Genomic DNA, 26,717 nt, shown 5'->3' with positions numbered 1-26,717 from the left:
GCAGAGCTGTTGCTTGGGGTGGGGGCAGCCCGTGGAGCCCCTGTGGCCTTCCTGCACCTAGGAGATGGACATGCCGGCTGCTTCTGGGAGCCGCGCAGAGCCAGGGCAGGCAGGGAGCCTGCCTTAGCCCTGCCAACTGGACTTTTAGTGGCCCGGTCATTGGTGCTGACTGGAGCCCCAGGGTCCCTTTTCAACCCGGCGTTCTAGTCAAAAAGCGGACACCTGGCAACCCTAGCCCCGATGGCGGGGCGCGGGCCTCAGACAAGGCTCAGGTGTCACACTGAAATGTACGTTCGCTATAGTCCAGCCTATTTGTTTTCTAGTTCTATGGTAAACACGGAAGGCGAGCGATCTTTCAGCAGTAGTGGGCTGGGACACTTCTGTATCTTTCCCTTGGATTTTGTAAGCAAGTCGTTTTTTACGGGAAGTGAAACTTGAGCTACGCAAGACACACCGGCCTCTGGGAAGGGCGAAGGGGGCAGCCGTGTGGAAAGGTTGAGAGCCCGAGCCCGTGCCCATCCCCGCGGCCTCGGCCCCGCCCCCAGGCTGTGGCCGGTGAGAAGGCCCAGGCGGGAGGGGGAGGGAAGGCAGGGGGCCAGGGAAGCGAGGGGGGATGGGCACAGGGGGAGGAAGAGGTTAGAAGCCACCGTCTCCACCCTCACTCGACGTGCTCGGGGCTGGGCCGGCCGAGCTCTCGGGAGCAGCTGCTCCTGCCTGGCGGCGGCCGGGCTGAAGCCATGCACCGCTTGGCGCGGGCCCTGCGCCGAGTCTCGGGGCAGCAGCGGCTGCAGCGCCTGGGGAGCGGCCCGTGCCCACCGCGGGGAGCCGGCGCCTGGGGCTGGGGGGTCGGTCTGGGCCTCGCCCTGGGGGTGAAGGTGGCGGCCGGCTGCGAGCAGGAGGGGGCCCCGCGGCCGGAGGCGGCGGGAGAGGTGAAGCCGCCGCCGCCCAGGGGCTTCGCCCGGGCCATCGAGAGCAGCAGGGACCTGCTGCAGAGGATTAAGGTGGCGCGGCCAGGGTCCCTCTGGGGGGGAGGGGCGGGCCCGGCGTCCTTGGCCGGGGGAGGGGAAGGAGAGGAGTAGCCCTTGGCGTCGTGTTTCCCAGGGCGCAGCTGGACCTGCTTGTCTTAAAATCGCTTCTTGCTGCTCCCCTTCCGCCCCCGCCGCCTGCTGGCATTGCCGCACGGCCCCAGAGAGCCTTGCAATGACCGTAGGGTGCGAGGAGAAGGAGCCCCTGGCCCCGTGCTAGGCGCTGCGCAAAAAGAAATCATAAGAAACCGGCTGCTCCTGCAGGACTTTGGTGCGCAGGCAGAGCGAGACTGGCGCCGGGCAACGTTACTCACCTGGTGGGAATTCAGGTGTCGCTTGCAGGGGGAAGACGTTTGAGACAAATGTAGTTATGAAGTTGAACGTGTTCGTTAAACTACTTCGCTGAGTGTTGTGTGTGTGTGTGTGTCTGAGCACTTTCAAAAACTTCCTCTGTGAAACCTAATCGCTAGTGTTTAGGTCACTGGGGAGGAGAGGGGAACAACCCCAGCCAGTCAGCCCACTGGTAGGAGTCTCGTTCCTGACGAGTGCAATCTCTCCCCAGCCCAGGGAATGTGTCTGTACTTTTCTTCTGTACGGCTTGTCATGTTGCTTGGTCTGTTCACATCAGGATTTCACAGTAAATCACTGAATGTCATCATTGCTTGTATGTAAGAGCTGTAGGAAGGGTCTGAAAGTGCATTTCAGTTACTGAATTCATTTACTTCAAGAAGGGCTGCCCTTAAAGGGGCTAATTAAACCAGTGCAGGCCTAACAGACACTAGTGGTAAAAGTATCTTTTAGTAGTGAATACATGTGACCTCAGGGGACTATTTGAAGGACTGGGGGAGAGCACAGAGACGTGTGAACTATCTAAATAGAATGTTATGATTCTTCTGAAAATTTGGAATGGAAGCTTCAGGGAGTAGTTTAAATCAGAACATCCCAGACTCACTAAAATGATCTGTGTTGACTGTCATGTGATATCACTCACATATTGCATCTCCGTTTGAAAAGTGTTGTGTTCCCTATCTGCAGTTGGTGTAATTAGCATTAAATTAGTCTTTAAACTCATTGGACTCTCATTGTAGCTGTCCAGCAGCACGACATATCTGCAGGTTTTCAAAGGGGATTTGTACAAACTGAGCCCAGTTGGTATTTAAACAAAGTAATTTCAATAATCACGTGCTTATTGGGAACACTGCTTATCCTAAATCCTATAAAAGTAGAATGTATGTTTGAGTTCTGAAGCAGCAGAGCCCTTTAATGATTGTAGTATTTTTGTAACAGGATGAAGTGGGAGCCCCAGGCATAGTAATTGGAGTTTCTGTAGATGGAAAGGAAGTATGGTCAGAAGGTTGGTATACAAGAACTCAGTTCTTCATGTTCTTTAAAATTAATTTTTCATTTGGGTCACAAATCTTAAGTAATTATTGTTCTTCAGTTTGTGCCAGGTGCTGTCCATTAACTTCACAATCATAAAGTACAGGCAGTCCTTGACTTTTTGACATTCGAGTTACGACAGAACGGCACTTGACATTTGTAAATTGACGTCCCTTTCCAACTTTGATGTCGGTTCTGACTTTACGACACTCGATCCCACAGTGTTCCTATGGGATTCTAGTTAAAATGTTTTCGACTTATGACGCGATTCTCAGGAACCAATTGTGTTGTAAGTCTGAGGACTGCCTGTATTATAAAATCTGCCCTAAAAACTACAGACAACAAGAAATAATAATAGTCCCTATGGCCTTAAAATCTATAAAATGGGGGTGGGCTCAAGTAAAGGGAAGAATAAAGTATCTCTGTAGAAGATAGTAGTGGTTGTAATTGAAACACCTTCTTGGGGGATTGTTTATAAAGCATGTTGACAAGTGTGGAGGAAAAAGCCTATACCACTACTGGGAGGGGAACAAGTTTCACACTCTGAAGGCATTACAGTATGTGCACAGTTGAATAGTGATCTAAAATGGGATAGGGTAATTCCTAAAAGGTGAGTGGTGTCAAAAGAAATGCCTCAGTATGAGGCTTAAGTCTGTGGTCTTGACTATAAACTGGCTCAAAATGCCTGACTTTAATGAGGCTTACCAAAGGGAGGTAATGTACTTTAGTCATGCTTGCATAGGTCTATCTTACATTGTAACTAATTATGAGGTTTGCTGTTGTCAGTCATAATTGATTTTAGCTGTAATAAGTGATAACTAGCAATCCAAACTTAGCTTGGTACACACCCTGTTGAGTTAGGCTGAACTTGGCTTAAATTAAGTTTGCTTAATAAAGTCTTTCCCAAACTCTTTCTGCAGATGTTTTACAGAAGAGCTTTCCCCCCCAGTAAGCAGTATGGGAGACTCATGAAAGAGGGTGGATATTGTAATTAAAAAAAGAGAATATTTCCTTGGACTCTCTCCTGATCTACATCTAAGTGAATACCTGCTGTGCACAATCATTCTGTCATACATTTCGCCCCCCCCCCCAAAGTTCTCCTTCGCTCTGCTAGGTGTGCTAGGTACTCTTTCAGACAGAACTACATCATATTTATGCAGCTGCTGGTGGAAATAAAATAGTTGATATCTACAGATATTAAATTGATTGTGTTTGGCTTTGCTTGAGAAACAACTGATATTTTACAATTATATACTAGACATAATCTTTCTTTGAGAGTCTACATAATGGTCAGAATAAACTTGAGTGGTTCCAATTCAGTGATATTTCATATGCTAGTGGAGTGGTGCTTAGTCTTCCTTTGGGAACATGTTGAGATTTGACAGCTGTAATCCTTTAAATAGTTGTAAATTATTTTGCAGGTTATGTAGATCTTCCTGAAAAGACATGTCTAGATAGGTCTGAACAGAATTCCAATGAAGACTTATTTATTGATCTTTATTGACCCTACTTACTTATCTTTCCAAAAACATTTTGATGTTTGTTTCAGACAACTAAGATAACAGAAACAAACAGTAATGCACTTTGCTAAAGTGCAATTATAGAGTCCCTGAAAGGCTCATTAGCAAGATTCTAATAGACTTTCCACTTTAAGCCAGTTTGTGGCAGAATCTTCAGGTATTCCTTCAAAAAGCTGATTTCCATTTTTCATGTGCCTTTTGCTGCCACAGAGTGTGTTTTTGGTGGGTTTTTTTTAAATGTGGCATGTGAAAATTCTGCCACAAAAAAAAATTTCCTCAGATTATGCTTTTCAATTGAGAAGGTTTTGCAGCAGTGTTAAGAGAAACTGTCAGTGCCACCAGCTGACCCGAGAAGGAGGAATTGATGCTTCTCTGCTGCTTCAGCAGAATCTTCCTTCTGGAGACATGGAAAGATATTAGCTAGTGGTAGAACTCTCAGTGCCTACCATAGTTGAGTCCTGCTCCATGATTGGTGTTCCTAGGCACTGTGGTAATACAAATAATAAGCAATAATATCATAAAGGGGTGCAGGTTGTGATAGATTCTTCCCACACCTTCATCCACAGGGCAGAGGAGAGCACCATTATCTTAAAATGAAGTCATGAGGTTGAAGGGAAAAACATGGAAAATAACAAAATTTGTGTTTTCTGTAAAAATTCTGCCTGATTTGCTTTCTTGCCCATCTGATCATAGTGATTTTAGACTTGGATGTGCTACTTTTGCAGACAGTTGAATGGGGAGGGGTGCAGCAGCTGCTCTCAGTAGTACAACATAAACATCTGGGTTTCAGCTTCCTTTAGAGGAGAGGACTTTGACCAGTCTATATTGCCCATCTGATTTCTCCTTTCCTTGTGTTTTGGCAAGTTTTAGTGCTTAATGAGAATCTCATCACTAGAGTGCAGCATGTTAGGGGACTGTGTTCCACTTATATATATAGACACATATGGCTAATAAAACTGGTCTTTGCAAGTGTGCTGTATCTAGATCAGAAATAAACCAATAGTGCACTGCAACGTTCCATATACAACTTAACCAGTGTAGTGCAGATTGAAATATAACACTCTGGTGAGTCCACTACTGATCTTATCTCTGTGGAATTGCACACTACTATGCAGTGGTTCTAAGATATAGGACAAATATACTGGGTGGAGACTACTGAATTTTCTTCATTTCTGATGTGAGCCCTCTTTAAGTCTATATCTGAAGAGGTTAAAAATAATTTATTAAACCACTATGTAGTTAAGCTTTATTAATTGAGTTAAATGCTGTACGGTTGTATGTAAATTTCCTGTTTTTAAACTGATCTTATTTTCTCTGTATAGAAGTTGCATTGTATTTTGAAAGGAGTAATTCACAGTAGCTCTTTCAAAGAATTTAGATATGAATTTATGAATGTGGGGCACTTAACTTGATTGACAGTCTAGGTTATGGTTTCCACTGAATGTTTGCCCTTAAGGATGAATGCAGTATAGTTTTAACAGTATGGGTCCCAGAATATTAGAGACCAGGTGGGTGAGGTAATATCTATTATGGGATCAACTTCTGTTGGTGAGAGAGACAAGCTTGTCTGCCCTTAAGATATAATTTTAACTTTTCACTAAGCTACATTAGTCTTAAGTTTCATGTTGTCACGAGTCAGTGTGATTCAAAGGCGTAATGTAGGATGTATTTTCAAAAACGCTCTTCAATGGTCTGACTCTGTTCCCATTGAAATCACTGTTGTTGATGTCAATGGGAGCAGAGTTAGGTCAACACTGAGCACTTTTGAAAATAGCACCTTTCATGCCTTTGTTTTACTTGGATGTTGCAGAATGTTCTGGAGAATTCTGGTAAACTTCTTAAAGTTTGTGAACATTGTAAAATCTCAAAAAATTCTCTCTATATATGTAAACCCACTAACAGTGACCTTTTATTCTTCCTAAAGGTCTGGGTTATGCTGATGTAGAGAACCGTGTAATCTGTAAACCAGAGACAATTATGCGAATTGCGAGTATTAGCAAGTGTCTTACAATGATGGCTGTTGCTAAACTGTGGGAAGAAGGAAAACTGGATTTAGATGCTCCAGTGCAGAAATATGTTCCTGAGTTTCCAGAAAAAGAATATGAAGGTGAAAAGGTAATGGGGACAGTTTGTTCTGTAACCATTGTTGGTTGTCTGAGTTTCATGTCTGTCCCATACCTTCACTATCCACCTACATGGTTCAAGTGCACACAGCTTTATGCATGTTGTGCACCACACATAAGTTAAAAAAAGTAGGGGCAGGAAGCAATACATGCTACTGAAAAAAGGAATGTTGGAAATTTTCTATCTTCAGACTAATATTTAAATATTTTTTCTCACTGGCTTTACAATAGAAAGAATGGCTAGGAATTCTTATTTCTTCATTTTTTCGTAACATACCAATATATAAATTGTAGAAATAAAAGTTCACCTTGTATAGTATCTTTCATTAAGCAAGCATGCACTTAATCTTCTTCTTTTAAACTAGGTCACCATTACCACAAGATTGTTAGTTTCACATTTAAGTGGAATTCGTCACTATGAGAAGGATATTACAAAAGTAAAGGAACAGAAGGAAAAGGCCAATAAAACTCTTAAACTAATGCAAGATGTAAAAAAATCTAACCAGGAGAAGGAACTGAAAGAAAAAGAAGATAAAGACACCGAAAAAAATGACTTTGCTGAAGCTAAGTCAGAACAGCATGGTGAAGCTAAAGGCCGAAATTTAAAACCTGTCAAGAGAACAAAGGAATTTGAACATGAAGAGTATTATTTGAAAGAAAAATTTGAAAATGTGATTGATTCATTGAAAATATTTAAAAATGATCCTTTATTCTTTAAACCAGGTGAGATTCTATTCTGTTTGATCAAAAGTTAGTATTTTTCTTTAAGTTCTAGATTTTTAGTATACGTCAGATTGTAGTTTGTCTGGTTACATTATGTGGGATTGAGACTTTACTGAGATGAAACCAGAAGATTCATTTTCCTGTTATCCAATGAGAGCCTCAAAAGAGTGTTCAAGCCATGTTCTAACTATCTGGTCACTTTAAATATGCCCTGCAAAGGATTTAAAAAAAAAAAATTGGGAAACTTACTGAATATAGTTACATTAGTACAACCCCCTGGTATGTATACAATTATATCGCTCTAAAGGTGCTTATCTCAGAGTAACTTATTTTTCATAGTTTCAGAAATAAACTGTACTGATTATAAGCACACCTTCTACTAGTATAACTACATTCACACTAGGAGTTGCACAGCCTTAACTATCAGTTTGTAGACTGATAAAGAGGTAGAAAAATTGTGTAGATAAGCCCTTAGATGGAATATAAAGAGTCCTGGAGAGTAGGTAGAAATAGATTCAAGTGAGTTTTTTCAAAATAGTTCCATATGCTACAAAATTTGCCTATTGAATTAGAAAGGTTAAGGTATATTGTAAATTTGTTAGCTGACTCACTGTAACACACACATGACCTTTGATTGAATTTCAATATGGAGAACTTGTAAGATCAGTCAAATCAATCTTTTCCCATAAGTCTTTTTTCTTAATTGACGTTTTCTTTGGCTCTCTTGCCTCTTCTTCCTACAACAGCATGAGTGTTTTTTTTTTAGGGTAGGTAAGCAACCAAACAAGTTGTTTTAATCAGTGGATCAAGAACTGGTTAAGAAACAGAAAACAAGGAAAATTAAATACTAAATTTTCAAATTGCCAAAGGCTAATTACAGAGTGACTCACAAATTCCTACTAGATTTTGTAGTGTTTTTTATAATTATTTAAATTATATGGAAATGGAGATTGAGTAGTGAGGTAGCAAAATTTGAAGATAACAAAGTTAAGTTAGGTTTCAGAGTAGCAGCCGTGTTAGTCTGTATTCGCAAAAAGAAAAGTAGTAGTCTCTAAGGTGCCACAAGTACTCCTTTTCTTTTTGCGCAAGTTAAGTTAGTCAAGGCCAGAGAGAACAGTGAGGAACTTCAGAGTCTTAAACAAGCTAGGTGAACAAGCAACATGATGGCAAATGAAATTCAGTGCTGATAAACGCACGGTAATGCCGTTTGGAGTGAGAAAATTAAACTACTCATACAGTAGTTTAGAACCCTATAAATTGTACCAATTCAAGACAGGGACTTGGGCATCGTTGTAGATGGCACTGTGAAAACTTTTGCTCAACGTGTTGCTGCAGTCAAAAAGGTAAACAAAATGTTAGGTTGCATAAGGAAAGGGTTGTTGAAATATTATAATTCCTCTATATAAATCAATGGTGTGGCCTTATCTAGAATACTGTGTGTAGGGGTGGTCACCACATTTCTAAAAGGATATTGCAGAACTAGAGGATTCAAAGAAGAGCACTAAGGATGATAAAGGGTGTGGAAAAACTCTCTTATTAAACAAGATAGAAAAGATTGGAATTGTTTATTTTAGAAAGAAGATGAATAAGAGGGGACAAAAGTATAAACAATATAGGGAGGGTAGATCAGGAACTTCTTTGCCCATTTCATAACACAAGAAAAAGGGTACACTGAATGAAATTTCATTAGTGGGAAATTCAAAACCAATAGAAGGAAATATTTTTTCACACAATGTGTAACTAAATGGTGGAATTCATTGCCACGGTCCTTGAGGCCAAGAACGTATCCAATTATTTTTTAAAATTTTTCTGTTTATATGGATAATAAAACTATCCAAAACTAACTTTCCACAAGATTAATGACATTAAACCTCATGCTTTCAGGGCTTTGCCAGTCTCTAACAGAGATTAGGAGGAGACCTAACATGGGGGTCAGATTGCTCTACATTTGCCTACTCTGGGTTTCTTGCACATACATGTGAGGTATGTGGTGTTGGAGACAGGATAGTGGAGTAACTAGACCTTTGTCTATATCCTCTATATCAATTCCTATGGTTATGTTCTGGGTCTTTATTTTATTTTAAATTTTAACATAGATTAAATAAGACTTCCTTGGTTGACTATTCAGTGCCATGCATGGCTTTTAATTGCATTTACCTTATTTTTACCCTTAAAGTTTTATCTATCACTGTTACATACTTAAATCTTATTTATTAGTTTGTCTTCTGGTGAGTATGGGTATTTGAATAGCAGCTATTAAAAAGAACAAAATAAATGCAGGTCTTCCTAATCACATGAGTAGAATTTGGTTGATGCTATATTTCTGTGTAGAGTTAACATAGAAAAGAGAATAATAATTTTTAATTCTTTGTTTCTGATTACACTGTGGAGAATCTAATATTGATATAGTGTGATGGCATAAGATGTATTGGGAATAAGTGTGTTCTGACAAAGTTGCATACAGATCCCTGTGTAAAAACTTTATTTGTTGAATAGGAAACTTCATAAGAAAAGATTGCAGATGGAAACAAACAAACTTTTCATTCAAGTGGTATGTAAATAACCTGTCTTTTTTTTTTTCTCTCTTTCCATTTCCCCCCCCCCCCCCCCCCCCAGGAAGCCAGTTTTTGTATTCGACTTATGGCTTTACCCTTCTGAGTGCTGTGGTGGAGAGAGCTTCAGGATGTAAATTTACAGACTACATGCTGCAAATGTTTCATGACTTGGATATGCTGGCAACTGTGTTGGATGACAATGAATCAATGATATACAATAGAGCAAGGTAAATAAGAATGAAATTGCACCCTGTATTTCTATGCTGGCAACTGCTTGCTCAAGTTCTTCACTGTTGATTGATGTGTGTTTTAAAAGCTAATTTAAAGATGAAATGATTTGTTTAAAATTCTTAATCATCTGGCTGGAACAATGGCATTATGTAGGGCAATTAGAAAAATTAATTGTGATTAATCGCGCTGTTAATAAAATACCATTTATATAAATATTTTTGGATGTTTTCCACTATTTCAAATATATTGATTTCAATTACAACACAGAATACAAAGTGTACAGTGCTCACTTTATATTTTTATTATAAATATTTTCACTGTAAAAAATAGTATCTTTCAATTCACTTAATACAAGTACTGTAGTGCAATCTCTTTATCATGAAAGTTGAACTTACAAATGTAGAGTTGTGTAAAACAAAACAAAAAAAAAAACCCCTGCACTAAAAAATCGTAAAACTTTAGAGCCTACAAGTCCACTCAGTCCTACTTCTTTTTCAGCAAGTCGCTCAGACAAACAAGTTTGTTTACATTTGCAGGAGATAATGCTGCCTGCTTCTTGTTTACAGTATCCCCTTAAAGTGAGAACAGGCTTTCCCATGGCACAGTTTTAGCCGGCATTGCAAGATATATATGTGCCAGATGCACTAAAGATTCATCTGTTCCTGCATGCTTCAACCACCATTCCAGAGGACATGCATTCATGCTGATGATGGGTTCTGCTCGATAATTATCCAAAGCAGAGCAGACCAATGCATGTTCATTTTTATCATCTGACTCGGATGTCACCAGCAGAAGGTTGATTTTCTTTTTTGGTGGTTTAGGTTCTGTAGTTTTCGTATTGGAGTGTTGGTCTTTTAAGACATCTGAAAGCATGCCCCGCACCAAATCCCTCTCAGATTTTGGAAGGCACTTCAGATTCTTAAACCTTGGGTCGAGTGCTGTAGCTATCGTTCGAAATCTCACATTGGTACCTTCTTTGCGTTTTGTCAAATCTGCAGTGAAAGTGTTCTTAAAACTAACAGCATGTGCCGGATCATCGTCCGAGACTGCTATAACATGAAATATGGCAGAATGTGGGTACAACACTGAGCAGGAGACATACAGTTCTCTTTTTTTTTTTTTTTTTTTTAAATGAGTGTCATCAACATGGAAGCATGTCCTCTGGAATGGTGCCAAAGCATGAAGGGGCACACGAATGTTTAGCTTTTTTATATCTGGCACATAAATACCTTGTAATGCCAGCTACAAAAGTGTCATGCGAATATCGGTCACACTTTCAGGTGACATTGTAAATCAGAAGCATTATCTCCTGTAAATATAGGCAAACTTGTTTCTCTTAACGATTGGCTGCACAGGACGTAGGACTGAGTGGACTTGTAGACTCTCAAGTTTTACATTGATTTTTAGTGCAGTTATGTAACAAAAAAAGTCTACATTTGTAAGTTGCGCTTTCACAGTAGAGATTGCACTACAGTCCTTGTGTGAGGTGAATTGAAAAGTACTGTTCATTTTTACAATGCAAATATTTGATAAAAAATAATGTAAATTGAGCACTGTACACTTCGTATTCTGTGTTGTAATTGAAATTCATAGATTTGAAAATGTAGAAAAACATCAAAAATATTGAATACATTTCAATTAGTATTCTATTGTTTGACAGTGCGATTAAAATTGCAATTAATTTTTATTGCAATTAATTTTTTTTCACATGAGTTAACTGTGATTAATTGCTGCCCTAGTATTGCAATATTGATTCCATAAGTTCAAATTTATTTTCAAGTCCTAATGTTTAAGGATTGATCACACTTGTTTCCTATTGTGAGAGTATGTATTTTAAGAAGGGAGAGGTAGGAATTCTGAAATTCACATTTGTTTAGTTCAGTTGGGTGAGGAAGTGAAGGGAAAATAAGGATATAATAACCCCCAAAATACTGCTACAATTATTTCTATAAGAGTATAAACAATAAAATCTTGTTATAGTGGAGATAGTTGCATCAATTTCTTTAATTGTTCATTTTAATTGCTCTCCAAAAATGTACGTTAGAAGATTTCTCGAATCTCCTCTTTTTTCATTTATTTGAAATCTTTAATCTGCCTATGTCACTTGAACCTACATATCATAAAGAATGATTTCAAGTTCTTTATCAGGCTTCTATTATATGTACTGAGAGTATGTTCATAGAACCTGAACACCAGTTATAAAGAAAATAAATTTCTTTTTAGACTCAAAATCCATTATAGTTGATAAAATACTTATGGACTTAAGTTTACAAAATCTTTGATTGCAATATTGCTTAAACTGGAAAAAAAAAATTGAGGGGTTTAATTGTAAAGTATGTAGACTCCACGATATGCTTCTAAAATTACCTCCAAAACGTTTCATGGAACAGTAATATACTGTTACTAATAGAATACTATATTATTCCACAGTTATTTATAAATTAGACTCTCTTTAAATGCCAATGACAGCACCAGAACACTTATAAATATCCATATCTAAAAGAACCTTTTAATAGTTTGCCATTTTGGCAGCTTTTAAGAACGTTAAGGAGGAATTTGTATGCGTTCCTATTTAATGGGTTAGAGTCGTTCTTGCTGCTTCCCTCACCAATCTTATTTTACTGAGTTACCTAGTCACAAAAATCACCCACAAGCACTGAACTTGAGATTTGTTGATTCAGCTGTTAAATTTTGGCACGGGACGAGGATTCTGACTGAGTATCATGAGCAGATTATGGAAAAGCCTCATGGGTATCTGAGTTTGATATGCAGCTTTCAGATTTCCTCTGTTGGAAAAAATACTTTGTGTTCTTAATGGAGAATGGTTATCCAAGTTAACTTTTTTTTTTGGTTAACTCTAAAGCAGTGGAAATAGTACTCCTATGAAAAGATATGTAATTCAAGTTCAAGATTTATACAAGTTTGTTACGTTTTAATTCAAATGTGTATACATGGACTAGTGTATTGGTATTACTGCTTCAGACATTAGTTTTTTGTTTTTTTTTAATTTACAATATTGTGATCTGAATTTTGCAGCCCCTTTACAAATGCACATTAGAACAAATTGCAGACGGTGATAAAATAATATGGATAATAACCATAATCACATCACTAGCTGGTGGTAGTATGTGTAGTTAGAATGTTTGTTTATGTATGTGGCAACGCTCCTATTGCTCAACTTATAAAAATTATTTTTCCTAATGTATTTCATTGCTTTGATGGAGGAGGAGAAAATAATGTGTTAAGGAAATTGGTCACACTGCATGGCCAATTTATCTGTTCTTGGGAAACTCGCTTATTTCACTTGCTTAAGTAACTTCCATCAATTCTCAAGGTGTAGCAAAATATAAAACCACTTCTTTCCTAAAAGATGTGCTTGGCTAAGCTTCAATACAGTAGTGGCAAATTAACTGTAAGTCGGTGAGCCACTGCGATCATGAATGTAGTTATAATGGACTGATCTTGCCAGTTGCTGAGCATGCTGCAACTCCAGCTGAGCACTTTGAGGGTAGCAGGTTGGTTAGCAACTGGCGAGATCAGGCCCTTTGGTTTTAGTGTGGTGGGGTTTTTTTTGTTTTTTTTTGGGGGGGGGGGCACTAGTGATGAGACTTTAGTTTTTTGAGTTGACAAAACATAAGGTAACAGCGTGCATATCTAGTATTGTGGGGAAGGGTGGTGAATGCAAGCCTTGGCCAACCATTCTTCTTTTCCACCCCAGGTAATTTTACATGTAGGTAAGTGTTGCATCTGATCAATACTACTCTGGCTGTCTTCTAAAGTTAAACCAGAATTTTTCCAATCTCTTTATTCTGCTGATCTGTTTATAAGAGAGCTTCCCTAGTAGTCTATCACCCTTCTCAGTACCCCAAGGCCCTATTATTATTGACTTTCAAAATATTTCATTCTGCAGACCACTAGCCAGGGCTTTGCAGGGTAAAGTATAAGAACTACTAAGACTAATCAACTAACAGGCCTCTATTTTTACTTAGAGGGTGGGGGTTTTATGCCAAAATGCGGGCTCCATTTTTCCACTTAAACTGTGAAAGAATTTATTTGCTGCTTCTCCTTAGATTTGTTCTTTCTTGGCTCCTGTATTCCCAGCTTTGCTGGAAACTACTTCATCTGCACAACTATTTTCACTTCCAAGTTACCACATTCAACTATTCAAAGTGAAAGTTAATTAATTTGAAATGTCTTCCTAAACTCTCTTTTCTCTTCCTTTCTTTCCCTTCCACTTTTTTTTGTCCCTTTTTTATTTCATTTTAGTAACTTTATTATTTTATCATTGTATCATTTTTTACTTCCTGTGTTTTCATAATCTTTCCCTGGCTGGTTGGTTACTTAAGTCTTTTTTTTTTTTTCCAAAAGCATGAAAAATACTGTTTTGAAAGTGATCTCACCAGTAGTGAGTCAACTTGGTGAGCAGGCAAGATCAGCTCTGCCCTGACTTGTTTGTTTGTTTTTTTGTTTTTTGTTTAGAAAGCAAGACAATTTCATTGAGTACTGAAACAGAAAGCAGAGGTAACTCATGTAAAACTGCTGAGCCGCCATAGTAATTAAATCCCCTTTGCATGTCCACATTATAGTCCTTTTTGTGTCGGCAGCGTGTGTCCTCACTTGCATCGATGCAGGCAGCAGTGCACCCTGGATAGGTATTCTGTTGTGCAATTCACCACTATCTAGCTCAGGATGTTTTGGGAAGGGTTTGTAATGCCTTAGGGGGCAAACAAGTCTCACAGACGTGACTGGGAACATGGCTTCAACATCCCATGATGCAGTTTTCTCCATCCCATAATGTTATCTGCATCCCATAACATTTTATGCCTTTTTCAAAAGCTGTGCAAATCAGTGTCTTCCATCTCTGTGAGAAGCATGGATCCTGCACAGCTCTGCGCTATTGTAATGAGGATTGTGAGCACAACGCACCTGTTTCTGCAGTATATGCAGAGCCGTGGGGAAGATGACAATTCCATGCAGGCTGGCTTGCTGTGCGCCATGGAAAGAAACAATTCAAGATGGTGGTTGGTCAGATGGTGTAGCAGCAGTCTGGGCCTGAGAAACAAGCACTAACTGATGGGATCGCATAGTTGCAGGTATAGGATGACGAGCAATGGCTGCAGAATTTTTGGATGCACAAGGCCGCATTCCTGAAACTGTGTGTGGAGCTCATCCAAGCCCTTTGGTGCAGCAACTCCAAAATGAGAGCTGCACTTGCAGTGAAGAAGCGAGTGGAATCGCTGTGTGGAAGCTTGCAATGCCAGATTGCTACTGATCAATTGGGAATCAATTTTGAGTTGGGAAATCCACTGTGGGGGTTGCTATGATGCAAGTGTGTAGGGCCTTTAATCGCATCCTACTATGAAGGACTATGATTCTGGGCAATGTGCAGGACATAGTGGATGGTTTTGCAGCAGTGGAGTTCCTGAACTGTGGTAGGGGGATAGATGGCATGCATATCCCTATTGTGGCAGCAGGCCACCTTGCCACAGAGTACATCAATAGAAAGGGCTACTTTTCTATGGTTTTGCAAGTGCTGGTGGATCATTGGGGGCATTTTACCGCCATCAATGCGGGATGGTAAGAGAAGGTGCATGACGCGTGCATCTTTAAGAACGCAGGCCTATTCAGAAAGCTGAAAGCAGGGACTTTCTTTCCAAACCAGAGGATTACCTTTGGGGATGTTGAAATGTCAATAGTGATCCTGGGAGACCCAGTGTTCTCCGTAGTCCTGTGGCTTATGAAGTCGTACATTGGACACCTTGACAGCAGCAAGGAGCACTTCAACCACAGGCTTAGCAGGTGCAGAATGATAGCTGAATGTGCCTCTGGACACTTGAAAAGTGGCTGGCACTGTCCACTCACAAGAGTAGACCTCTGTGAAAAAAGGATCCCAGTGCTTATAGCTGCCTGCTGTGATCTTCATAATATCTCTGAGGCAAAGGGGGAGAAGTTTCCACTGGAGTAGAGGTGGAATGGCTGTCTGCTGATTTTTTTTGAGCAGCCAGGTATCGGGGCTATAAGAAGAGCTCAGTGGGGAGCTATGCAGCTCAGGGAAGCTTTGAAAGACCATTTTAATAATGAGTCACAGTAATGTGCGTTGCTATTGTGTGATGTGCCTGGCATGGGGGACGTGGGGGGGAGTTTGCACCCCAGTATGAACCTTGTAATGAGTGTTGTGTGTGTAGTAATATAGCATAGCAGATGCACCTGTTGATATTAGCTGTGAATGATGTCAGCCCCAGCCAGCATATGTTGTGAACTAATAAAGATGAATTAAGTTTCCATAAATAGACTTTTATTCCAAACACATGTAAACAAACATATATTTATAACTGAATGAAACTTGATAAATACAGGAAAAGAACCTTTGAAGGGGAAAGAACAGTCATTTCCATTTCTCAAAGACCTACAGAGACACAGTTGGTATATATGGCCCTGATTGTCTGTACTCTCCCCTATGGTGGAGTGGTAGGGGTAGTGCAGGGGCCCCAAATGCCACCTGGAATGCAAGGGGTGTAGGGAGGTTCTGTAATGCAGGTCTATATGGGCTGCAGAGGGAGGCAAGCAAGGATCTGTTGAACCTGAAGGTCAACAAGACTGTCCAGCATATCTGATTGCCACTTGAAAAGCGGTAGCATCTCCTGCTGCATGTCACTCTCCTTTTCCTGCGCTTTTCTCCTGTCCACATGTACATTTATGCCTGTACATTCTGTCCATAAGCATGATCCTGTGAGCCCTCTGCTTAGTGTCTGCAGCACCAAAGGCTTGCAGGATCTCTTGGACCATGTTGTCCTGCATCCCCTTTCTTCTTCTCCTTATCTGACTGAGCTGCTCCGCTGGTGTGACTGGAGAGATCCTCAAGACTACATTTCCAGCTGCAAAAAATACAGTGCACAGAGGTCCTATTGTGAATGTATTCACTACCTTTGATCTATACAAGTTACAAGCACTACATTATCACTTCTGCTTGGGATTCATAGAGCATGGCAGCAGTCCTAACCATGGTGAGTACAGCCCGGGGAAGAAAGGGGTAAATGTGGATAGGGCAATTGAACTGAATACTGGCACCGTTTTCCATAGACAGTGGTGATTTTAGCTGATCCCTCACTCTTGAGGGTAATGGAGGCTGAAAGGGAACAACTCCTGCATGCATCTGACTGCAGATCACATCCATATATGCTGCTTGCCAGTGTGCTGCAGTGGTGCCTGCTGAAGGAATTGCTGAATGGTACGGAAAAGTATCTGACCGTGGCAGAAGAAATAAGGCAGCTATCCCTAGAAACTTTCAGCAGAGGATTGCAAACTACCTTCAGGAAAGTTTCCTCAGAATCTCTCTGGAGGGTTCACAGGACATCTCAGTGCACACAAATCATTCTTAAGGCACCCTTCTGCATAACTGTATGGAGGAATGAGAAGTAGATAGAGGTGGAGTTGCTATCTGTTATTTCGCTGCCTCTTCTTGCCTGATTAAAAAAAGAGTAAATGAACAGATGTGTCCCTGCAAGATCAAAGCAAAGTACATACTTAACCAGAGGTTCCTTCCCCTTCATCAGGCTCGCCTGTGCTGGATTCTAGGGACTGGCTTGACTGCTCTGGAATCAAACACATCCTCAGGGTTCACTCTGGTGGCCTGTGACTGAGTCCTCCAAAGTATACACAGGGCCCTTGGGGGGGACGGGGACGGGGGGGCTGTCACTTCAGAGGATGGCATGCAGCTCCTTGTAAAAATGGCATGTCTGCGGCTGTGCACCAGAGCGACTGTTAGCCTCTCTTGCCTTCTGGTATGCCTGCAGCTGCAGCTCTTTGACTTTCCTGCAGCACTGCTGCATGTGCCTGTTGTAGCCTGTCTCCTCTATGTCCTGAACGATCTGCTCATAGATATTGATGTTTTTGCATCTGGATCAGAGCTGTCCCTGCACAGCTGCTGCTTCTTACAGACCCAGGAGATAACCACTTCCTGTGTAATCCTGGCAAGACATGGAGCAGACATGGTCAACTGAGTATTTGCTCTGTGAGCTCTCCATAGCCAAGCAAACAGGAAATGGAAGTTCAAAAATTCATGGGGCTTTAAAAGGGGAGGGGCATGTACCTGCATATCTGGCCACAGGGCAGTGGAGTTCAAAACAGTGACGAGAGCGGTCACATGGGTCATTGTGGGACACGACCTGGAAGCCACTAAAGTTTTACTAACACACTGTGTGCACTGATACTGTCGCCCTAACTATGTAAACCTAAGAGCTACGCCTCTTGCAGGGGTGGAGTTAAATTGGCATAGTGGGCAAAATACATCGGCAGGAGCGACATTTTAGTGTAGACGCTTACAGAGTTAGGTCAGTGGAAGCTTTCTTGCATTGATCTAACTCTGTAGTGTAGACCAGGCCTGAGTGTCCTTCACAGACCTGAAGAACAGCTCTGTGTCAAAAATAGTTTGGTGTATTTTCTTGTTTAACTCGTGTACCTTCAGCTAGCTGAATAGTTCTGCAGCTAGAAAGTCCAAATCTGGGGAGGGCCCACATGAATTCTGGGGAACTGTATAAAAAAAGAAATCATTAAACCCAAGATTTAATTTTTAGATTCTGGAGAAAAATTCCCACTTTTTTTTTTTTTTTTTTTAAGGTGCAGTATCCTGAATTCGCAAAAAGAAAAGGAGTACTTGTGGCACCTTAGAGACTAACTAACAAATTTATTTGAGCATAAGCTTTTGTGAGCTACAGCTCACTTCATCAGATGCATGGTAGTGATAGCTCTCAAACTATAAAACTCTGCCACCCTGTGGCTTATTTCATGATATTTATGATCTAATTCAATAGCACTGAAGTAAACTGAAAAACCTCTGAGAGGTATTATCACTATTGTAGATAAGGAATGTTAGAGCAGTTAAGTGTCATAATAAGTCCGTGGCAAAGCTTAAATCAGTTCTTGTTCGTTTCTTAAATAGTTACCCTACACCTCTCAGATATTATGTAAAATAATCCAATTAAATATTTGAGTTATTGAGACACAATTCAAGAGTGGCTCTTTTCCATTGTTGCTGATAGATCATCCCAGTTTGTAGTTCTCAGTGGTGATTTCCAAAGTCTTCATCTTGTGCAAGATCGTTGCATGTCTTAAGAAGTGGTTCTGGAATACCTCCTGTTTACAGATGTTCATTCCACTGTAGGCCAAAGTCCCATTACCTTGATAGGGTGGTACTAGGAGAAACAGATGAAATGAAGAAAGGAGAAACTTGGGTTGAATAGTAAACATTCAGACAGTTACACTAATAAGTAAACCGATTTATTCATGTCTGAATATCAATGACATTATAGCAGGATTTCCTTAAGCTAGGGGTAGTCAATTTATTTTTTGTCAAGGTCCAAATTACTTGATCAAGGGATAGTCAAGGTCCAGGCTCCAGAGAAAATAATAAAAATAACAACAATAATGATGGCAAGTAGATAAAAAGATTTCAGGATCTGTTCAAAAGTGGCTGACAGTTAGGGTTGCCAATTTTGGTTGGGTATATTCCTAGAGATTTCATCGCATGACGGTCTTTAATTAAAGATTAATCTTTAATTCCTGGAGACTTCAGGCCATTCCTGGAGGACTGGCAACCCTACTGGTGATTAGGGTTGACTAGCCCTGCCTTAAACCTTCGTGATCCAGCACTAATTTTGAGCACTCAGTAGCTGACCTTCCCACGATCAGCCACAAACCATCCACCATTTCCTCACTGGTTGTCCCGTGCTATGATGATCTTCCACCATTCCTCCCCTAATTTTTTTCTCAAGGTTATTTCCATCTCTATGCTTAATAAGACCAAAATACATAAGATTGCATGTTAATTTCCAACATCAGGATCTGCTTCTCTCCAGTAATACTTCTAACATCTGCATTCATCTTTTTTCCCATCCAGAAGATATACAAGAGTTTTTCCCAGTACCACATTTTCAAAGCTTTTATTTTCTTCCTAACAACAATATTAACTTTCTATGATTCACACCCATAAATCGCTATGGAATAAATTAAGGTTTTTCACTAGTCACACCTTTGTACATTTCAAGATGCCACTGTTTTTAGTACTTTCTTAAGGGAGGGCATAGCTGAGCAAGTGATCCCTAGTTGTCTTCTGATTTCTTTGGAACAGCCTCGTTGGCTGGATATATATATATGATCTCAGTTAATTAAATTAATCTGCTGCCGCTACAGATTTCTGTTAATCAAGATGTCTGCTTCCATCCTGCTTTCTTAGTCATCATGTCAATGTACATAATTTTGTTTTTGTTGCATTCAGGAATAGTCTGTATTCCTTACTAATTCTTTTTACATTTGTTTCATTGCATCGGTGATTGTAGCAAAGAGTATCGTACCATCGGCATATCTGAGGTTGGTTAAGAGGTGTCTTTTGTAGTTTTAATTTTATGTTTGAAGCTAACAGCTGATAATCTGACCCACAGCCCACACTCAGTGTTGCTGTATCATTAAACAGCTGATTTAGTTGTTTGTCTTACCATCAGGTGACTTCCATGTGTACAAACACTTAGGATGCTGGGTGAAGATAGTTTTTTGTAATGACCAGATGATTAGAGCAGTGGTTCTCAGCCAGGAGGTCTTCCGGGTTACATCAGCTCATCTAGATATCTGCCTAGTTTTACAACAGGCTACATAAAAAGCACTAGCCAAGTCAGTACAAATTAAAATTTCATAGACAATTATTTGTTTATACTGCTCTGTATACTATATACTAAAATATAAGTACAATATTTATATTCCAATTTGATGTATTTTATAATTATATGGTAAAAATAAGAAAGTAAGCAATTTTTCAGTAATTGTGTGCTGTGACTTCTGTATTTTTATGTCAGAGTTTGTATGTTTTTAAGTGAGGAGTAACTTGGGGGTACACAAGACAAATCAGACTCCTGAAAGGGGTACAGTAGTTTGGACAGGTTGCGAACCACTAGATTAGAGCAGCAGACTACAGCTAAATGTCTCACTTTGTGAACCCAGACCATTGTTTCCCATTACTTCTTTGAGAGCCTACAGCTCCATTGCTCACATTCAAGTCCCTAGTTACAAGGGTGATATCTTTACTTGATGTTTTAGTGAGTGTAGTCCTTGATGGAATTCATTAATCACGTTGTCTTCAACTCGTGTAGGGTGTAAACCTGTTAGATGGAAAGACTGACTGGCTTTGCTCAAAGACAGATTTTAATGATTCTTTCACTGAGTGGATTATATTCAAGTGCACACTTGGATGTTTCCTTGGATGAGATTAATGTGACCCCATTTTCTCTGATTGGATCCTGAGTAGTCCACTGCGTATCCATCCATCGGCATGAAATGATTCTTACCCTTCTAACATAGCTTTGAGATTCCACATATTCCATCTTACATCTTTCCAATTATTTGGTCACAATGGAGAGGTTCCCTTCATACACACACTCGCATTCTGTGTTCCTACTCTGATTTATTTATGAAAGTTCAGGTCATTCATTTTCTTTGGTGCAGACATCAGGCACAGTATTTCCCAAAGAACTTGATGCAGCACCATCATAATTACAGCCTGTACTCTTAGTGGTTGGAGCCTCTCGCACCCAGTATTATTTGTTGTGCCTTCTGGCCTGCGGTGGGAGGTGTCTCACCTGTCTAGCATTGCATGTGGATCGCTTTTGGTTTTGTTCTGCAGTAACACTGCTTGTCAGAAAAAGTACAGAAGGTTTCCTGTTACTTTCCTCTGGTTTGTGGCTGCTCTTGATTAAACCAGTTAAGATAATTATATTAGGCTGTAGAACAGTCTCCCAAAGGAACTAGTGGGAGCCCTATCACCTGAAACACTTAAAGCTAGGCAAAATGCTAGTGAACATAGTCTGAGGAGCAGTCCTGCACTGGCAAGGGAGATGCATTGGATAACCTAATGATTCTGTCACATCCCTTATTTCTCTAAGGCAAGTCTATACTACAAGCATTACAGTGGCACAGCTGCAGCACTGCCGCTGCACCGTTCTAAAGCTGTAGTGTAGACACTTGGTACAGCAGTGGAAGGGTTTTTTCCATAGCTGTAGTAAATCCGCTCCCTCACAAAGTGGTAGCTTGGTCAATAGAAGAATTCTTCCATCAACCTAGCGGTGTCTATATTGGGGCATAGGTCAGTTTAACTATGTCTCTCAGGGGTGTGAATTGTTTACATCCCTGATGGACGTAACTCGGTCGACCTAAGTTTTAGGTGTAGGTCACCTAATTCTTTGATCTTAGCAGTATACTCCGAATAGCCCTATAATGAGACTGAAAAACAGCAGCAGATTGAACCAATTACTTTTTTTTGGTTCTCTGCCTCCTGAATTTGTGTAACAGTGCCCTTTCCCATTGTTCTTTAGTTTTGCAATACATCATCTTTTTACATGTAATTAATTTATTTTTCTTCTGCTGTAAAAGTAACTTGTCAGAACCATATCATACAGCTTAAAAAAAGTATGTACCTGATCCCCTCTGCTGATTCTGTGGTAGTATTAACATGACAAGAATTGTATGCGGTGTTGTAGCTGTATCAGTCCCAGGAAAAAAAGACATTACCTCACCCACTTTATCTATCTCAAGAATTGAGCATGCTGGGGTGTAATATCAGCCAGAGCTGGCCCAGTACTATGGGAAGGAATCTCATGGACCTTAAAAAGAGAAGAAACCAGAATGGAGTGTTCAGACGGGAGGCGTGGGGCATTACAAACTATTCAACAACTGATCAGTGGCGGCAATCAGTACAAACTGCTACAAAAAATTAGTAGTTCAGTTCAGTCCATTTGCACATAACCTGTAAAATTCTCTGTGGATACTTGTATTGCCCGAGGTGGCCACTGGACATTTTGGTCTATGCATTCTCATGGGTGAGTTCAGATTCTAGTCTCAATCCTTGGGGGTCACATTCAGATCTGCTCCCACATGCTCATTTTGGGGGATGTTTAGTCATGTTGTATGAGGTTGTCTGGTCTGTAGTCTTCAGGCAGGAAAATCTTGTGACACCCTCAAAAACAGCCTTTCTCAGCTCTGTTTAGCTTTTCCCAGCAGGCTAGAGAATGCCTACATGTCTGATAGGTTAATTTCCTTTTCTGATAAGAGGTTGCGTAAGAAAAAACAGCGAAAATGTTGCCCCAAATTTGGGAGGGTGTACCCCAGATTTTGATCAAGCTAATTTGCAACCTTATTGTGTGCATTCAGCCACCATGAATTAATAAAATATAGTTGATTAATTTGAACAAGTAGGGCTTCTGGAGGCAAGGTCAAAACTAGCTGCAGGCTTGCAGTTTCTGCTAATCAGAATGGGAGGAGGGGAGAAGAAGAGAGTTAACAAATTGAGACTGAAAGAAAATAAGTGGATGGAGATCTTGAGTTTGGGCACCTTTGATATAGAAGTTTATTATGATTAAGATTGTTAGGAATGTTTGTGGATGAGTAATTTATTGAAGTTAGAAGAGGTGAAGTTAGAAGTAGGAGTCACTATGGGCTATGTGTTTTATAAAAGTTAGTTCTAAAAAGATTAGATAATAGTGTACTTTGGAGCAGTTGTCTGAAGCTTTCCTGAAAGACTTTTTCCTGACACCATGCTCCTTGGTGGGGAAGCTACTAGCCATTGCAGACCACTAGTTAATTACTCAATACCATCTCAGATTCTAGGTAATTAATTGGGATGTTCTAAACCTATTACTTGTGTCTGTGTGTGATTTTAATCTAATAAATTATAGTTTTAGATAAGAGCATGCTTAATTGTATTGGTCTTTCATCAGCCGGAAGCACTGTGTTCCCATTGATTTATTTCTGACACCACCCGGAGTGAAACAGTTAAGTTACCACTGCTTTGGGTTCTGAAAACCCTGGGTAACAGAGTAACATTTACTCACAGGGCTATTTCCAGATTTCCTTGTTGCTTCTATATCTTGGCCTTTACAGTAGGCTTTCAGCTCTATTTTAAAGTTCTAGGTTTAAATTCTTATTATTTATTTGTATTACAATAGAATTTAGAGGCTAACTGAGAATAGTTTGTGCTAGGCACTCACTGAACATACCTAGAGAGATGGTTCCTGTCTTAACGAGCTTACAACCTAAATAGACGAGTGAAAAGGCATTAGGGAAAGGGATATCAAGTACAAATGAACAGGGATGGTTTGAAAACATCTTATTAGTGCCATGATTTTTTTGAGGGGGAGGGCGGTGAAGGGATTGGGTTTCTTTAAATGTTTTGTTGGGGATTTGTTAGGAGATCAGTTAAATGGAAATGCAAAGGAAGGGAGGAGAAAATTGCTGGGAAGGATAAAAGGAACATGAAAGGCAGATGGAGGGAGGCATGGGTGCGGAGGGTTGGAGCAAACAATCAACACAGGGAAGAGAATGTCTAGAGTACAAACAGCTGCAAGGACTTTGATGGTCTTCCACTGTGGCTGAATACCTGCTGCAACTGCTTCTGTTTGCAGCTGGCTAATTCTCTGGCTGGTGCTGTTCAGGAGTTTCTTTTAATCTATAACTTTATAACTCTCTGTGATAGGGTGTATCAGGCATTTGCTGCCCACCGCCAGAGACCTCACTACTTGGTACAACCTGCCCTAGGAAAAGAAGGGCAATGAGTTTGGACTTCCAGTTGTTTAGAAAGGCCTCCCACAGTCAGCTGCTGGCGGAACCAGCAAGTTGTAGTCCTCTAGCAGCTAGAAGGGCAGGGAGCAGGCAAAGGCCAATCAGGGATCAGCAGGTCAGATGATAAGGAGTGGCTGCTATTAGATGGCAGTTGGGGTGAAGCAGAGGAATGGCTCTTCACTCTGCCTTAGCCCACAAAACCAGGCTTTGTCAGGGGCTAATTCTGACCGCTCTTCTTTTAGATCAGTGAGACACTTTTGATTTATTTTGTGGCATGTGAGGCCCAGACAGGCCATCATGAGTCCAATATTAATTGGACTTTGAATTAGGCATGCTCACTTCACAGGACCCCTCCCCCCCCCAGCTTCAGGCAGGTCCATGACATGCTTCTATCAGTATTGCTAAGCCTAGGCATGGTACATTTGGTGTGACTTACTTTTGTGGATTGCAAACTCTGAAGGTGATTGGAACTTGGGTTTTAGTCATTTTAAATGCATCCCTAAAGTGAGTTTGCAGTGTATGGAGCACGCTGATGTTGAACAAAGTTTAGTACTCACTGTCCTTTTGTCTGTTATGAAACACATGCTCTTGGGGACAAATAGCACCCACTGGGTCAGATTATCAGAGCAAGAGTCCTGAGATCCATTTTAGCAGAATTTACTGTCACTGTGGATTTACTGCCTTTATGCACACATATGTATTTAGCCATCTATTGGCCATTGAACTACAAGCCACATACTTTATCCTTCCCCTAACCAATCTCCTACATTGCCCTACAGACTCTTACTTCATTACTTCTCTGTCGTTTTCTTCCTGGGCTGCAGAACTATGCTCTACTGCCTTAGGGTTTTCTGTGCTTGTGGAAGGTGAGCAAGCTTTGGTGTGTTTTTGTATCCTGAGTTCTCAAGCTGTTTTTAATCTCTGGTAGCTGTAAACTCCATGGCACCAGAAATCCAGCATGTTGAACTAGTATCTAGTTCATGGCAATTACAACTCCCAGTATTAAAATTGGACTCAATTGCACAGTGTCTTGAGTGTGTGCCATCTCATTACTGTTTTGTTTTTATTATAACCTAGAAATTTAAAAGATTATTATTTCCATTATATTTAAGGGTGACAATTAAAACTTGCTTGTTTAATTCTAGGTGTTATGTTTGCAACAAAAAAGGACGGCTGGTAAATGCACCCTATGTGGACAACTCCTACAAGTGGGCGGGTGGCGGCTTTCTTTCTTCAGCAGGTGACCTCCTGAAATTTGGAAATGCCTTGCTGTACAGTTATCAAGTTGGACAGTTTAAAAACTATACCAACAAACTTCTTCCTGGCTACCTCAAACCAGATACTATTACAATGATGTGGACCCCAGTGCCAAACACTGAAGCATCGTGGGATAAGGATGGTAAATATGCAATGGGTTGGGTTGTTGTGGAGAAACAGCAAGAATATGGCTTTTGCCGACAGCAGCGACACTACATCTCCCATACTGGTGGAGCAGTGGGTGCAAGCAGTGTCCTGCTTATTCTTCCTGAAGAGTTGGACTCTGAGGTTATAAACAGTGGGTTAGTGACACCTCCCAGAGGAGTAGTTGTTAACATTATTTGTAATATGCAGTCAGTTTCTCTCAATAGCACTGCCTTAAAGATTGGAAAAGAATTTGATAAAGACAAATTGGCATGATACTTTGATTAAAATATAGCGTAGGTCTGAATAACTGTACTGTAGTATTGAAATAGGAACAAAGTTTTTAAAAAGGGTACATGTGAGTGCCAAGATTGCTAGGAATACACATTTATCAGATTGTAAATAAATTAAACTATATGACTTTTGTTAGTGGTGCTACATTTTTGTGCATTTGGAAGTCTTCGCTCAGGGAAGTAGCTCTGTAGTTGCTAACTTATGGAAAAGGGGTAAAAAAAAGGCATTCTAAGAGAACAGTTATTTTGTAAATCACTCACGCAAATCACCAATGTTGTAGCAATGTTTTTTCTTATTAAGCCAAGATACTGACCAGTCAAGATCAATAAGTATTATTGTTGGCCTTTACCAGAAAGATGGTGATGTTTACTCTTGTCTTCTAGACACTTCTGTATTAGCAAATAAATAGTTTCCTTAAATGTAGTAAAATTAAGGAAAACTTGTATAGAATCAGATAATCACAACATGCAAGACTGACTTCTTTTATTGCCATGATATATTTTTCACAGTTATGCTGGCCAAAGTTGTTCACCAGTATTTTTTGAACAGTCACTTTAAAAATAGAGATTTTGCTTTTTAAAAAACATTGACTACGAAGCGTTCTACTTTGTCCAAAAACAAACCCCACTGAAATGAAACTGAAGTTGCTCCCAGGCTGAGGATGACTGTACACTAGATTTCATCAGAAGCATGTTTTTTAGCAGAGTTGTAACACTCAAGTTCCTGTTCAAAATTAGAAAAGGATGAAACTTAGCATGGTGAGTTAAGCTGGTCTTTCATCTTTTAGAGGACTACTTTTCTATTCTGACTGGGCACGGAACAAATGAGTGAAGCCAGTCTGCTGGCGCAGTGGTATTCCTTTACTCT

The 26,717-nt window shown here is 40.3% G+C and overlaps 1 protein-coding gene and 1 long non-coding RNA gene across 2 annotated transcripts; one reads left to right on the top strand and one right to left on the bottom strand.

The window, feature by feature from the left end:
* The first annotated feature begins 684 nt into the window (after nucleotides 1-684).
* On the top strand, nucleotides 685-26,392 carry LACTB (lactamase beta). The gene is made up of 6 exons (XM_038420128.2): nucleotides 685-1,001; nucleotides 2,313-2,379; nucleotides 5,850-6,040; nucleotides 6,414-6,771; nucleotides 9,388-9,553; nucleotides 25,301-26,392. Exons 1-6 carry the CDS (start codon nucleotides 738-740, stop codon nucleotides 25,830-25,832), a joined length of 1,578 nt encoding a protein of 525 aa, XP_038276056.1. The 5' UTR covers nucleotides 685-737; the 3' UTR covers nucleotides 25,833-26,392.
* On the bottom strand, nucleotides 15,640-18,274 carry LOC122455983. The gene is made up of 2 exons (XR_006274542.1): nucleotides 17,647-18,274; nucleotides 15,640-17,524 (listed from the first exon to the last, which is right to left on the bottom strand). It is a non-coding gene; the product is annotated as an uncharacterized LOC122455983 (long non-coding RNA).
* Nucleotides 26,393-26,717: the final 325 nt, after the last annotated feature.

This window comes from Dermochelys coriacea, chromosome 10 (genome assembly GCF_009764565.3).
Source record: "Dermochelys coriacea isolate rDerCor1 chromosome 10, rDerCor1.pri.v4, whole genome shotgun sequence".
In the NCBI taxonomy this organism is placed as follows: Eukaryota; Metazoa; Chordata; order Testudines; family Dermochelyidae; genus Dermochelys; species Dermochelys coriacea.
This window is presented reverse-complemented; position numbering and strand designations above follow the sequence as displayed.

Bases quoted from the DNA above. Each gene is read 5' to 3' on its own strand.
- LACTB (XM_038420128.2), top strand. From the start codon at position 738: ATGCACCGCTTGGCGCGGGCCCTGCGCCGAGTCTCGGGGCAGCAGCGG. The intron at 6,041-6,413 runs GTAATGGGGACA...CTTTTAAACTAG, and splicing joins AAGAATATGAAGGTGAAAAG to GTCACCATTACCACAAGATT. The intron at 6,772-9,387 runs GTGAGATTCTAT...CCCCCCCCCCAG, and splicing joins TCCTTTATTCTTTAAACCAG to GAAGCCAGTTTTTGTATTCG.